The sequence below is a fragment of the Mus caroli genome, unplaced genomic scaffold, assembly GCF_978045245.1.
Source record: "Mus caroli unplaced genomic scaffold, Mus_caroli_1 scaffold_9, whole genome shotgun sequence".
Taxonomy (NCBI): Eukaryota; Metazoa; Chordata; class Mammalia; order Rodentia; family Muridae; genus Mus; species Mus caroli.
In genome coordinates, this window is record NW_028227264.1 from 82,719,085 (window position 1) to 82,733,714 (window position 14,630).

General features: G+C 44.3%; 1 protein-coding gene across 4 annotated transcripts in view; it reads right to left on the reverse strand.

Moving 5' to 3' along the window:
* The window catches only part of Slc41a2 (solute carrier family 41 member 2), a 104,074-nt gene that overhangs the window by 72,679 nt on the left and 16,765 nt on the right, over nt 1–14,630 (reverse strand). For all 4 annotated transcript variants that reach the window (XM_021174397.3, XM_029482529.2, XM_029482530.2 and 1 more), the window contains 2 exons: nt 10,188–10,908; nt 7,555–7,662 (listed from right to left, as the gene is read on the reverse strand). In XM_021174397.3, coding sequence (XP_021030056.1) covers nt 7,555–7,662; nt 10,188–10,742 — 663 coding nt within the window. In that variant the 5' untranslated portion in view covers nt 10,743–10,908. The remainder of the gene's footprint in view (nt 1–7,554; nt 7,663–10,187; nt 10,909–14,630) is intronic.

Consider the following 14,630-nt stretch of genomic DNA (forward strand, 5'->3'; position numbering starts at 1 on the left):
CCGCAAGCTGTCCTGACCTCACACCCACACACGGTATGTGCGTGCTCACGCATCCACATACATGCATACACTCAATACATATTTTAAAGCTTTTTAAAAATGTTTCACAAGGTCAAGTAAAGGAGATACAGCACACTAGGCTCTGGCTCAATCTCCAGCGCCACGGAAACACATGATGTTGTCGTTTACAGGAAGATTTACCCACGGCTGAACCGGAGCTGTCTCAGTGGCAACAGGGCAGTGGATTAAGCGTCACATCAAGATGCCATCTATTCAATTTAGAAAACATATTCTACTCTGCAATCTCCTTCTGGACTTGAGACTCAAAGTATCCAGCTAATGCAAATACCGAGGTTTCTCGGTGCTTTACAACAATTATGCATGCTGTTTTTATAGTCACATTTACTAAACCGGACAATAACTATTGATTTCATCGTGTTTGTAGCTCGAGCAATCTGGAGCTCCACTCGATTGAGCAATGATTAAGGAGTGAATCTAGCGTGGATTTAGAGCTCCAGAGGCAGGCAGACATTAGTGCTTCCATCTCAGTAACTATTAGAAAGATGTCAATAGCTATAGTTAACAATCTGCAATGACTCCAAAAGAAGTCTGAGCCAGAAGACCTCCTCAGCTGTTAATATGCAGCAGAGGCTCACATGCACCAGGGTCCACCGAGACCGAGGCTGGCACAGCGTAGCATGAGATACTGACTTAGGGATTCAGGCCAGATTCACTTGGTACCATCACTGCCGACCTCTCCCTGTAGGCAGGGAACTACAGTCCACAGCTCCTGTCCATACAAACATTCAGGTTACTGCATGATGGGAATTACTTAATGTGAATGGGTGGGGGGACATGAATTCTGGAAGACAGACAGAAATAGTGGGCATGGAAACATTCCCTTGCCAAGGTTACACAGCTCTCTTTCCTGCCCCAGTGCTTACATTGTTTCTCCAATCATCCTCCCCCACACACACACACACACCCTTCACTTTTCCACCCTCGTATTACCACAAGCCCACGAACAACACGCAGTTGATGAGGTCAGAGATCTTAGAGAAGAATCTACTGCTGGCACTTTCCTAAGCAAGGTTAATTCCTAACTGCACTCAAAACGGTACCCTTCTGGTAGGTACGCCTCAGCCCTTGTCAAAAAAGATTCTTTTATGCTGGGATAGATAAAAGAGCACTGTTGCTTTTCCAGAGGACAAGGGTTCAGTTCCCAGCACCTACACGGTAGCTCACAGCTGTCTGCATTTGCAGTTCCAGGGAATTCTTCTGGTCTCTGCCTTACCAGACACACTCATAGTACATAGACATACGGGCACATAAATAAAAAGAAGACAATTTGGCAGCAGAGACCAGTATAGGAAAATACCACTGTTCAAAATGCAGAGAGTAGCTACACTAAGGGCTCAGGGACCATCAAAGAAGAGGAGGTGAAAAGGTTACAAGAACCAAGGGACCAAGGTGTCTGCTGTAAAACTGTGTCTTCAAGCCATGACACCCCTGAGATATCAACAATCTGGCTGCCCAAATAAGATCAGAACAATTCTAATAGCAGCTGCCATCCCAGTGCGGATGGGGCAGGTCTCGTGGGGCCTCACTCTTGGATGAAGAGATACAGGCAGATAACTGCTGAGAGAGGAAAAGCGAGTCTTTCCCAGGGATGAGTCTCTTGGCTGGTCCTGCAGTACCAAGTGGTCAGCCCTAGAAGCATGCACATCCAGGCAGCACTGAAGGGATTCAGTACGTTGTGTTTCTGTATATGTAACAACAATGGTTAGGGAAGAGGAGGCCGTGCGTGAATCTGGGAGAAGGCATGAATGGGGCAGATATGGGAGGGAATAAGGAAGAAAAAGGAAGGAGGAGATATGTAATCATATATTGATTATATATTCTTAAACCTTCTAATTATGAAAAAGAGCAAATAAGAAGAAATAGAAACAAGTAGGAGGCAAAGCAATGTCTGTGAGCGAGCAGGCGAATGGAGAGCGTGGCTGGGTGCCTAGAAAAGGTGGGGTTCTGGAAGTTCCTAAGAAGCCACTAACTTGGGCTGGAGAGATGGCTCAGAGGTTAAGAGCACTGACTGCTCTTCTGAAGGTCCTGAGTTCAAATCCCAGCAACCACATGGTGGCTCACAACCATCTGTAATGAGATCTGACACCCTCTTCTGGAGTGTCTGAAGACAGCTACAGTGTACTCACATACAATAAATAAATCTTTTAAAAAGAGAAGAAGAAGCCGCCACTAACCTGAAACTGCATTACTGCCAACGACCTAAGAACACACACACTCAGCCTCGCACACTTGCACACACTCAGCCTCGCACACTTGAGTCCACTCCCCTGGGTAAAGACCATGCACTACAGCTCACTGCCACCTACCAACCTGCCTGTCCTTTTACCCTTTCCTGGTAACTAGCTTTTACCTCCAATCTTGGAGGAGTCTACTGTCCCATCTCTGTAACTCATCACTCAATTTTGTCATTCTCCTGCACCTCCTAGATCCCATCAACTTCACCACATCTACTAACAATCCAAATAAGCACCATGTTTTCCCTAAGTCACAGTGACAGACTGGTCTCTTTGCCCCAACAACACAGACAGTCTGTTAAAGATGTCTATAAGCTCACATCACGTGAGCCTGTGCTCAAAGCCTTCCAAGGGGCCCTAACTCACAAGCAGTCAAAGACCATACAACAGACCGCACAGCCTTCTGCCTGCTGGGCCCCTGGCTAGCTCTCCACCTTCGTCTTTTGGATTTCACCACTCTCATCTTTCTCCAACCCCATGGCCTCTCAAACCTTCATGTATACTGTACAAACCTTTGGAGAGCTTATGTAATTGTTTTAGGTTAATCTTATTTCGCGCAAGTGTTTTACTTCATGTACGTATATCCTCCACATAGGCGCAGTGCTCAAAGAAGTCAGAAGAGGGCGGCATAGTCCCCTGAACCTGGAATTACAGACAGTTGTAAATCACCAGGTGGGTGCCGGGAACTTATCACAGATGCTCTGCGAGAGCAGCAAGTGCTTGGGCCTGCTGAGCCATCTCTCCAGTCCCTAGAGGGTTTATTTTAAAACAAATTACTGGTTGTATGTTGGTTCAGTAGTCCTGGAATGATTCCAAAGATTTCCACTTCTAACAGGCTGCTGGTGCTGGCATTAAAAGACCACACTTTAAGAAACACCCATCTTAGCTCAACAGGCAGTGGTGATACACGACTTTAATCCCAGCACTTGGGAGGCAGAGGCAGGGGGAGCTCCAAGTTCAAGGATTGCCTGGTTTACAGAGAGTTGCAGGACAGCCAGGTCTACACAGAGAAACCTGTTTCAAAAATCCAGAACAGAGAGCCTGAATTCAGTTCCCGTACCCACATCAGGCAAATGGGGCACCCTGGCTGGCTGGCAAGGGCACCTCCACACATACAGCTGTAAGGAAGGAGTATCCACCTAGCATATGAACCACACACACTCTAGCCTCCACCCTTCATTGTCTGGAATGTCCCTATCTCAGCCTCAGATCCTCGCTTTATCTCATTTACCTTAGCAGTATATGATTATCAGTACGGACAGAATCCATTCTCATTCTCTCCACCCCTCTGTTGCCCCTCCCCCAGGGTCCCACCTTGTTGGGAATTCACTGGGTAGACCAGGATGACCTTGAATTCACAGGGATCTTGCCCCTGCCCCTGCCCCTGCCCCCACCTCCAAGAAGCCCCACCTTTTTGCACAGTTCTCAGTCCACAGGGGATAGTAACTCCAGTCCTACCTCCCAAAGAGATGCTCTGAACTAGGAACCCCAGTGACGGGTTTCCTCCTAGTGCTGGGCTTCTACACCATTTTGAAACTCTCCTCTCTAAAATATGAATGGAAAACATGATCTATACAGACCCATGAGGAAGATACTCAACACAAAACAGATACTAGAGCAGAGTTTAAAAAAAATTATTAAGGCTGAATCAGGTGTGATTCGGCAATCCCTGCATGCAGGAAGCAGGGACAGAAGACAACAACAAGTGCCAGGCCAGCCTGGTCTACAGAGTGAGTTCCAAGTTAGCCATGGCTATACAGTGAGACCCTGACTGTCTTAGTTAGAGCTTCTGTTGCTGTGATGAAACACCATAACCAAAGCAACTTGGAGAAGAAAGGGCTTATTTGGCTTTCACTTCTATATCATTGAAGAAAGTCAAGTCGGGAACTCAAACAGGGCAAGAACTTGAAGGCCTGCTCATGCAGAGGCCATGGAGGGGTGCTGCCTATTGGCTCTATTCCCCATGGCTTGCCTAGCCTGCTTCCTTATGAAACCCAAGACCACCAGCCCAGGGACGGTACCGTGCACAATGGACCGGGCCCTCCCCCATCAATCACTAATTAAGAAAAATGCCCTTACGGCTGGATCTTATGGAGGTATTATCTCAGTCAATAACTCCTTTCAGCTAATTCTAGGTTGTATTGAGTTAACATAATGCTAGCCAGCACGCTGTCTCAATAGACGTCCCCCAAAAGATTAGATTCACCTTTATGAGACTTAATGTCAACATGTGGATTAAAGATGACAGGTCTTATTTAAAATATAGTCTTTTTAAACTGGAGTTCCCACAGTGTGACCTATTTCAAAAGAGAATGACATAATCTATTACGAGTCTAAGCAAACGCTGGACGAGGCTCAAGAACGACAGCTGCATTGAGAACAATGTTCTTTGAGGTAACTGAACCAAAATTTCACTATTCCTGGCAATGGCGTCATGGTGTTTAAATGCTTGTATGCTTAGCTGTATTTATCAGAACAAAGTCCATTTTGCAACAAGGGACACCGAAGCCACCTTTTCATTCCTGTCCAGTAGAGTTCTCCTCCTCAAATGCTTCCACCACTGCCTCAGTTTCTCCTGGAAGTTGCCTCCTGGACTCAGGTGTGGGTGATGGTCATGTCTGTCCACTAACTCTCAAAACTACAGGAAAGCCACATACGCTTTTGTTTTTCCTTCTTAAGGCTGGGGGTATACCCAACACATTGCATCTGGATGCCAAATGATCAAGAACCAAAATCCAAATTCAGCATCACAGTAGATGTCATCGTTCAATAAGAAGGTACTGGAATAATCAATAAGTATAAAATTTAAATTTTAAACATCAAGATCTCACAATTAGATTTTTTTTTTCAAGAACGTGTGTGTGTGTTGGAGGGTATATGCACGGAGTTTGTGTGTTTGCAGGGGAACATGCACATTGTGTGCACATGCATTAGTGGCCAGGGAACACCTTAAGATGTGATTCCCCAGGTGTCATCCTCAGGTTTTTAGACAAGGTGTCTCTCTGGTCTACGACTGACCGACTAGGCTGGACTGGCTGGCCAGGGAGACTCAGGGCTTCCCCTGCCTCTGCTACCCCAGGACTGGAATCACACGCACTCACTACCTCAGATCATATACAGGTCCTCACACCTGCATGGCAGCCACTCTGCCCACTGAGCTATCTTCCCAGCCCCATCTCTTATTTTTCTAAGAGTTTTAAATATATTTATCACATCACATTATCACTTGAGAAAAAGGTACCCTTACACTTTGAATTTGAATATATAATACAGGAAGCTGCTTTCTTTTCTTTTCTTTTCTTTTCTTTTCTTTTCTTTTCTTTTCTTTTCTTTTTTTGGTTCCCTGAGTTTCTTTGTGTAGTGGCTCTAGCTGTCCTGGAACTCACACTGTAGACCAAGCTGCCCTTGAATTCAGAGAGATCCACCTGCCTCTGCCTCCCCAGTGCTGGGGTTAAATACATGGGCCACCACTCCCTGCGTGGGCTTTCAGATTTTAGGATGATTTTTTAAAGTTTCTAAGTCTAGATAATCTTAAACTATGTAAATATATGTCATGAGTCTTCACTGTATTCTTGTCCCAGCACAACTGTTGAGGAAAACCCATCTTAGCATGGTGGAACACAGCCAGGATTTATAGAAGCAAACAGGTGCCTCTGCAGGCCATTCTGGTTCAGGGAACAAGTGAAGTCATGCTTGGTAGAGAGCAGTACATGGACTGCCTTAAGTAAGCCACTAGACAGATCAGTAAGTCAGTATCTAACGGTTGGTCTGCTCTGACTCAGTCTTACTTCAGAGCTGTGTCTGCTTTATGCCTCTACTGTCATTCACTTATCATAATTGTTAAGTCAGGCATGATGGTGCACACCTTCGATCTCAGCACGTGGAATGCAGAGACAGGGCATCTCTGTGAGCTTGAGACCAGTTCAGGCTATACACTGAGTTCCAGGCCAGCCAGGGCTACAGAGTGACACCTTATCTCAAATACACACACACATACATATATATACATATATGTGTGTGTATGTGTATGTATGTATATGTGTATGTATGTATATATGTGTGTATGTATATTTTATATATACCAATGTATATATATATATATATATACACACAAATACCTATGTATATACACATACACATATATACACATATACATATATAACACACACATATATATTATATAAATGTGTCTATAATATATAGTATATATTATATATTATATATCATATATAAATATGTGTGTTTATAATATATTATATATTTTATGTGTACATACAATAGTATATATTTATGGTATTTATAATTTCTATAATATACATATTATATATTATTTATATCTATAATATTATGTATAATATATTATAATATGTTATGTATAATAAATATATAATGTATTTATATATGTATATATATTCAACATTACTTATTTATGTATAAATGTTTGCCTATATGCATGCATATAACAAGCTTGGTGCCAGGAGGCCAGAAGACAACATCTTCTTTCCTGGAACTGGAGTTACAGACAGTTGTGAACTGCTATGTGGTGGGATTGCATGCAAGTAAGTGCTCTAAACCTCTGAGCCGCCTCTCTCCAGCTCCTGTCATAACACTCTCTATAATGATAGACCATTATAGCATGTTAAACATCCAATAATGGGTTATAAATCAAACTACGGGGTTCTATAATATCAAAGGAGATAGCTATGTGCAGGGTGGTGCATGTCTTTAATCCCAGCAGAAGGAGTCAGAAGCAGGAGGATCTCCAAGTTCAGGGCCAGTCTTTTCTACATAGCAAGTCTGAAACCCTGTCTGATAAAACAGCACTAGCTAATGCAGTATAAATATGGATCCACTGATATGAACAGATGAGCCATATATGATAGGTACGATTATAAAAGAGAATACAAAGGATTCTCGCTCTACTTTCAACTCAGCCGACCTCAGACCCATACACTCTTAGATCTGCCCACCCCAAGTACTACACACTAATAATACCTGCTAGTGCAGCCTGGCAGCAAAGGAGGCAAACGTACTGTGGCTTCTGATAAGGGGAAGCAGGTCCATCTCCTCTGGTGAGAGGATACCAAGATCTCCCAGGGCACCGTCAGTCAAAGCTATCTCGTGTAACTCTGAGGCTGGGAAACTTACCAGACAGGAAACCAACCTTCTTGTCACACAAACTCTTCCATGTGGAGAGAAATAAGTAACACACATAATAGGAAATAGGAAAAAAACTTACTGCAGTGGATAATCGAGAAGCCAGCGTCATTTCCAAGTTTCCTTTAAGACCAAGAAGCGCGGGGACCAAAATGAAGACTTCTGTCACATTTTTGAACACCTCCCAGTGCTGTAAAACAAAGCAATGGCTTCCCTCAGCACAGGACCCTTCTAAAGACAGAGGTGGAGTTTATTCTCAACTTCCCTTCCTTTTGTTCTTGGCACTGCTATGGAGACAGTGTCCCACCATGTGGCCCTAGGTGGCCTGAAAGTCACTGTGTAGACCAGGCTAGCCTCAAATTCAGAGCCCTGTCTGCTTCGGCCTCCTGGGTGCCTAGGATTAAAGGCTGGGGACAGCACCCAGGCTACTTCCCGGTTTTAAAGCACAGCACAGGTTATCTCATCAGTGAATGTGTTCTTGAATCACCACACCCTCCTGAGATCAGGATCTGAGGACTTTAGACAACTCCATTGGCGTTGGTTCAATATCTGACATCACTATGCCCCACTCTACAGCTAACACCAATAGCTACAACTAAGCCTGACGTCCTGGTCCTCCTAAAATTTACTTTCTCACACTTTTTTTTTTTGGAAGTCCTCAAGATGAAGTCCACAGCCTATCACATGTGAGACAAACTCTCTACCACTGAGCTGCATACCAGCCCTTGAGTTTTGAAAGCAGCTCAGGCTGGCCATTAACTCACTAAGGTAGCCTAGGCCAGCCTTAAGCATGTGAGCTTCATGTCTCTGTATCCCAAATGCTAGATGCCAGGCATGCACCACAACGCCCAGTTTCTTTACCATTTCATAATGGCAGAGTTCATGTCCCTAATGGTTAAGAACTCAGCTGTGGGACTTCCTTATCTGGACTGGAGTCTGGGTTCTAACACTAGTTACAACAATCTCACACACACACAAAAAGTTACACTGTTGTTATTACAGTTACAGATAAGGATATAAAGATCTGAAGAGGCACAGGTACATTCCCAAGGTCAAAAGGAGAGAGAGAGAGAGAAGGAGAAGAAAGAAGAGGAAGAGGAAGAGGAAGAGGAAGAGGAAGAGGAAGAGGGGAAGAGGAGGGGAGGGGAGGGGAGGGGAGGGGAGGGGAGGGGAAGGGAGGGGAGGGGAGGGGAGGGGAGGGGAGGGGAGGGGAGGGGAGGGGAGGGGAGGGGAGGGGAGGGGAGGGGAGGGGAGGGGAGGGGAGGGGAGAGGAGAGGAGAAGAGAAGAGAAGAGAAGAGAAGAGAAGAGAAGAGAAGAGAAGAGAAGAGAAGAGAAGAGAAGAGAAGAGAAGAGAAAGGAATTGAGAGTTGACATCTGAAGTAGCTAGTGGCCCTATGTTTGCTACTCAGTTTAAGGTATGAAGCTAAACAGTGGCATAACAGGCTCATAAGACCAGCACCAAACTGAAAATCCTATTTAAGGCAGGGGGCCACCCTGTAGCTCAGGCTATCCTAAATTCCCTATATAGTAGAACAGGTGGATCTCAAACTCATGATGCTCCTGCCTCAGCTTCCCCGGGTGCCTGGATTTCAGGCATGTGCCACCATGCTCTGATGAAACAGCTGGCTCTGTAATCCCAGAGGAGACATCTCTCAGATGTCTCCATCTATGAAATGAAGGTAGTGATAAATGGCCCTCGGACAAACACCATAAAGCTTATGATACGAAATTGCTTTCTGAACTGAAAAGATCATGTAAATACATAATAACATAGGCAGATTTTTTTACAAATGCAATTAAAAGGGGGTTGTCCCAGTAGGAGACTTTAGTAACTGACATAGCATGGGAAAAATGAAAAAAAAAAGAAAAAAGAAAAAAAAAACAACAAAAGTGAAGTGAAGCCAGATGTGGGCACACACCTGCAATCCTAGCTCTCGGGGGCCTAAGGCAGGAAAGACCACAAGTTCAAAGCCAGTCAAAGCTAGGCAATGCGACCCTACTGAAGGGGAGCGGGGGAGAAGGAGAAAATGAAAAGAGGAAGAAGGGAAAGGAAGGGGGAAAGAAAGACCAAAGGGAAGAGAAGAGAAGGGGAAAGAGGGATGGAGGAGGAGACGAGGAAGATGGGGTGAGGGCTCTGTTAGTGAAGCTTCAGGACCTAGTGAAGCTCAGTCCTCAGAATCTATGTTTAAAAGAAAGAAAAAAGAAAGCCTTTGGGAGTGGTGGCACACCCCTTTAAATCCAGCACTTAGGAGGCAGAGTTAGAGGCAGGCAGATCTCTGTAAATTCAAGGCCAGCCTGGTCCACACATAGTGAACTCCAGGATAGTAAGGGCTGTGTGGAAAAGCCTGTCTCTAATTAATTAATTAATTAATTTACAAAATCAGAAAGCCAAGCATGGTGAGACATGCATAATCCTGAAGCTAAGAAGACAGAGGCAGCCCAGGCCCCTAGAGCTTAAGTGGTTGCCAGCCAAGCCAGTGAGTTTCAAGTGAAAGAGAGACCCTGACTCACAAACACAATGGAAGCAATTAAGGAAGATACCCAAGGTAGGCGTGCATATGCACACGTGCACAATCGAGCAAATACACACACACACATACGTGCATGCACATGCATACACATACACACACGTGCATGCACATGCACACACACACACGCGTGCATGCACACACACAGGCTTGCACATACAGTGAAACTAAAGACAAAAATCTCACCTGCACTATGTCCAAAACCATGCCAGCAGAAACCGTTCCAAACCCAGCCAGCAAGAATGGCACCAATATCTGCAGAGCCATGACCCCACTGGACTCCTTCGGAATCCTCTGGCTTGTTTCCACAATAACATCATCGCCCTCGCTGGACAGATCTTCGTCCTGTAACATGGCAGTGGTTTCCGAAGCCTCCCTCCCGTCACAGTAGTTATAGCCAGCATAGTCGTCGTACTTGGGGCTGCAGCTGGCTGGAGTGTGTCCACTGCTGCTGCTGTGGAAGGCTTGCTCTGAGAACTCGTGGTAGTCCAGATGTGGCTCCGATCTCTTGCTGAAGGTCTGTGCTGAACCTGACAGCCCATCCTGCCAGATGCCATTTACTTTTTTATGCCTGTCTTCCTGATTTTTCTGGTAAATGACTGGCACCATGCTTAAAAGTAAGTTCAAAAACTTGTCAGATTGAATTGTATTTAAATTTAAAGTCCAATCTACAAAACCTCCTCCGCTCTCTGGACTGGCACTTGTCTTGTAAGTGACAGGTCTTCCTTTACTGTGGGTCATATTGTCATCACAAAAAGACCTGTATCCTTCAGACCCAAGCTTCCAAAAGTACAGCGGAACCAAAGCCACAGCAACGCTTGTTCAAATTAAGCCATTGACCACTAGGTAGAAAAAGTTTCCACTGGTTAAAAAAAAAAAATCCAGACGTTTAAGAGAGGAATTCAATCTGCAAAGAAAAAGATAAAGTGTAAAACTTAGATAATTACACTCATGCTGATTTCCACACAGGTGCAGGGGTAATACTATATTCTATGAGCCAGGCACAGATCTGTTCTGTGACATAAAAGTGAGGGGTTTTTGTTTTGTTTTGTTTTTATAAAATATAGTACAGAAGCCAGGTATGGAGGTGCATGCCTTTAATCTCAGCACTTGGGAGGCAAAGGCAGGCAGATCACTGAGAGTTTGAAGCCAGCCTGGTCTGTGTAGTGAGTTCCAAGCCAGCTAGGACTACACAGATCCTGCATCAAAAACAAAACAAACCCAAGAAAAGCAGGAATGTTTTATAATCCACCTTGAGTAGAAGTGCTTTTACTTTTTATGATTCATGTAACTGAAGCCCATATGATGCCTCTGACTGCCTCTGAAGATACAGGGATGAACATTAGCTGGACACGGCGGTCACTCCTGTGACAACAGCACTAAGGATGACGAGGTAAGAGGATTGCCCAAAGATAGAGGCCAGCCTAGGCTACATAGTGAGACCCTCTTTCAAACAAAACCACAAAGAGGAGGAGGAGGAAGAAAAGGAGGAGGTGCAGGGGGCAGGGGAGAAAAGAGACATGACAGTTCCCATTAGTATGGAGAGGACTAAAAATTACATTGTGTTTGTTCCAGAATTTCATCGCCAAAAAATTTAAATTATCAATATAAAAGACACAATAAAATATATGCCATCATACTGTGTAAATATTACATAATAAGCCATATTCTTTTATTTATAAGTTACTCCATATTAATTTCATCAGAATACGAAGTGACAAAGATGATATTTATCATAAAAACCATTTCATTAGTATCCTGAAAACAGTATAAGACATCTATTCTACAAATAAAGTTAGGTTAGAGTCATCTAACATTCTTACATACATAAAAAAAATCATTAAGCTGACTTAAAAATATGTCCCTTTGGGTTGGAGAGATGGCTCAGCAGTTAAGGTCCTGAGTTCAAATCCCAGAAACCACATGGTGGCTCACAACCATCTGTAATAGGATCAGATGCCTTCTTCTGGTGTGTCTGAAGACAGCTACAGTGTATTTATTTATGATAATAAATATATCAGTTTTTAAAAAGATGTGCCATTTATAGTTTTTCCAGTATTCTAAGCAGTTTGAGAGCTTCTGTGGCCCTGAGGACTGAACACAGCTCTTCATGTGTGTTGTGTGAGCATTCCTCCTCTGAGATATCACCTCAACTGTTTTCACTTTTTTAATTTTGAGACAGAGTCTCACCAAGTTGCCAAAACAGATCTTAAATTTGTAATCCTCCTGCCTCACTGTCCAGAGTAGTTAGGATCCTAAGCCTGCATAACCAGACACGGACTTAAAAGTACAGAGAGAAGCTGGGCATGGTGACCTTTAATCCCAACACTGTTGGGGCAGAGACCATCAGATCTCCTTGACTTCAAGGCCAGCCTGGTCTACATAGTAAGTTCCAGGCCAGCCTGGGCTACATAGTGAAACCCTGTCTCAATAAAGGAGAGGACCTGCATTTTCCCTAATATCCCTGGTGATCTGCATACTCCGCCAAGTGTGAGAAGCACTTTCTAATACATTCGATAATCTGGTCTGTCCTCATGAGACCAAATGAGAATGAGAATTTTTACGTAAACAGTGTGAATATGCACACTCCTAGTCAAAGAGGGAACAACCTGGAACAATCTACTAACTGAAGCAGCATACACCGTACAAGTTAGGACCGGAACCTTAAGCACATACCCTGAAGAAACCCCATGCTTTACACGGGGAGTGGGGGGGGGGGCAGAGGGAGGGAGGGAGAGAGAGAGAGAGAGAGAGAGAGAGAGAGAGAGAGAGAGAGAGAGAGAGAGAGAGAGAGATTGGGATGGTTCCATGGGAGGATTCAACCCAAGTAACAAGATAGTGGTTTTGCTTGAGCATGGGGTATAAAAGCATGGGGTCGTTCAAGGGTACTGTTTATGTTTCTTAATCTTCCTAGTCTGTGCAAGCATGTACTACTGTTCTGTGAATTGTACACACATCCTTCAAAAGTGCCTGAGGCTAGAAACTTGGCCCTTTACTTAACGGCACTTGTTGCTCCCGCAGAGACCCTAGATTCAACTCCCAGCTCCAACATGGCTGCTCACAACCACCTATAACTCCAGATCCAGGGGGATCCAACACCCTCTTCTGATCCCTGAGCACGAGACCAATGTACGTGTATGTATTTACATGGAGATAAACATTCACTGTGTACATGTATATATATACATGTAGATAAACACTCACAATAGTGTTCCAGTCCGAGTGGTGCTGTGGCAGATCTCACTGTGAGTCCCAACATTGCTCCCTTCTGAGGAGAGGATGGTGATCTCTACCTGTTGCCATGGTTTCCTGGACACTGATGAGGATGACACATCATCATCTCCGCTGGCATCCGGTCTAGCCATATGATTCATTTTGGCTGATGGAAAGGCCGCTGCCGCCACACATAGCAGGAGGAGTAAGCCTGCTGACCTACCCCAAGTGTATCCTGTCTTTCCTCTAGGGCAGTCTCTCTGACGTATTGAGCAACTACAGGTTACAGTTGATGGTCAAGAGCTCTAAAACAACAGCTTCCAAAGATCTGAATCTCAAAACCCAGAACAATCTCTTCTGAAATTTTACCAAGTTGAAATCACTTCCTGGGGCCAGTCAGATGACTCAACAGATAAAGACATTTGTAGCCTGGCCAAGGGAGCCCTGAAGACTCTGAATTCAATCCGTGGGACACACGGAAATGTTAAAAGAATCAACTCCATGAAACTGTCCTCTGATCTACACACATGATGATGATGATGATAAATTAATAAAAGTTTTAAAAAGTTAAAAATACTACACATTTAGGTTTATGGAAAAAATTTATTCCATGTTCCCGGAAGGCTCACAACAGCTTACGATGAGAGTTGTGTCAGTGTAACAGTCTTAACAGAAATAAACACTGGGCACTCTGCATGAAAGCAATTTGAATCAAAAGGATTTAGCATTGATGCCAACATTGATTCTTTATAAAAGGTAACAGAAGTGGGAGCAGGGGGGCTGGCCTGAACTCCCGCACTGAATCCTGACTCTCTTCAGGCCTGGGCTCTGCTCTTCCACTCTCTGTATGGAATTAGCATTCAGAAGAGGCATGCCAAACTAAACCTGCCTGATTGCATACAGATTACTTCCTCATTCTATTTAAAAGATCTTAACTCCTCTAATAATATCCACTAAGAACTTCATTGTGTAGCAGGATCCCAGGACAAGGATTGGCTCTATTTAATTGGCTTTATGCACCAACCAAACAGCAGATAATGCCACGGCTGCCCAGTTCTCCTTTAAAGACCCAAATCAAATTAAATATGTCCTCCCCCACCTCTCTCCCTCCTCCCTTCCTCCCTCCCTCCAGCCATCCCTACTTCTCTCTGTCCCTCCCTCTTTCTTCCTCTCCCCACTCCCTAAGACAAAGTCTCACTGTATAGCCCAGGATGACCCAGGCTATCCTAATACAGATGTCTGCCTGGAATTCATGTTGGGATTAAAGCTGTGTGCCGCCAGGTCCAGCCCATTTCTTGGTTTTGTTTGTTTGTTTGTTTTGTTTTGTTTTTGGGTTTTTTGTTTGTTTGTTTTTTTGAGACAGGGTTTCTCTGTATAGCCCTGACTGTCCTAGAACTCACTTTGTAGACCAGGCTG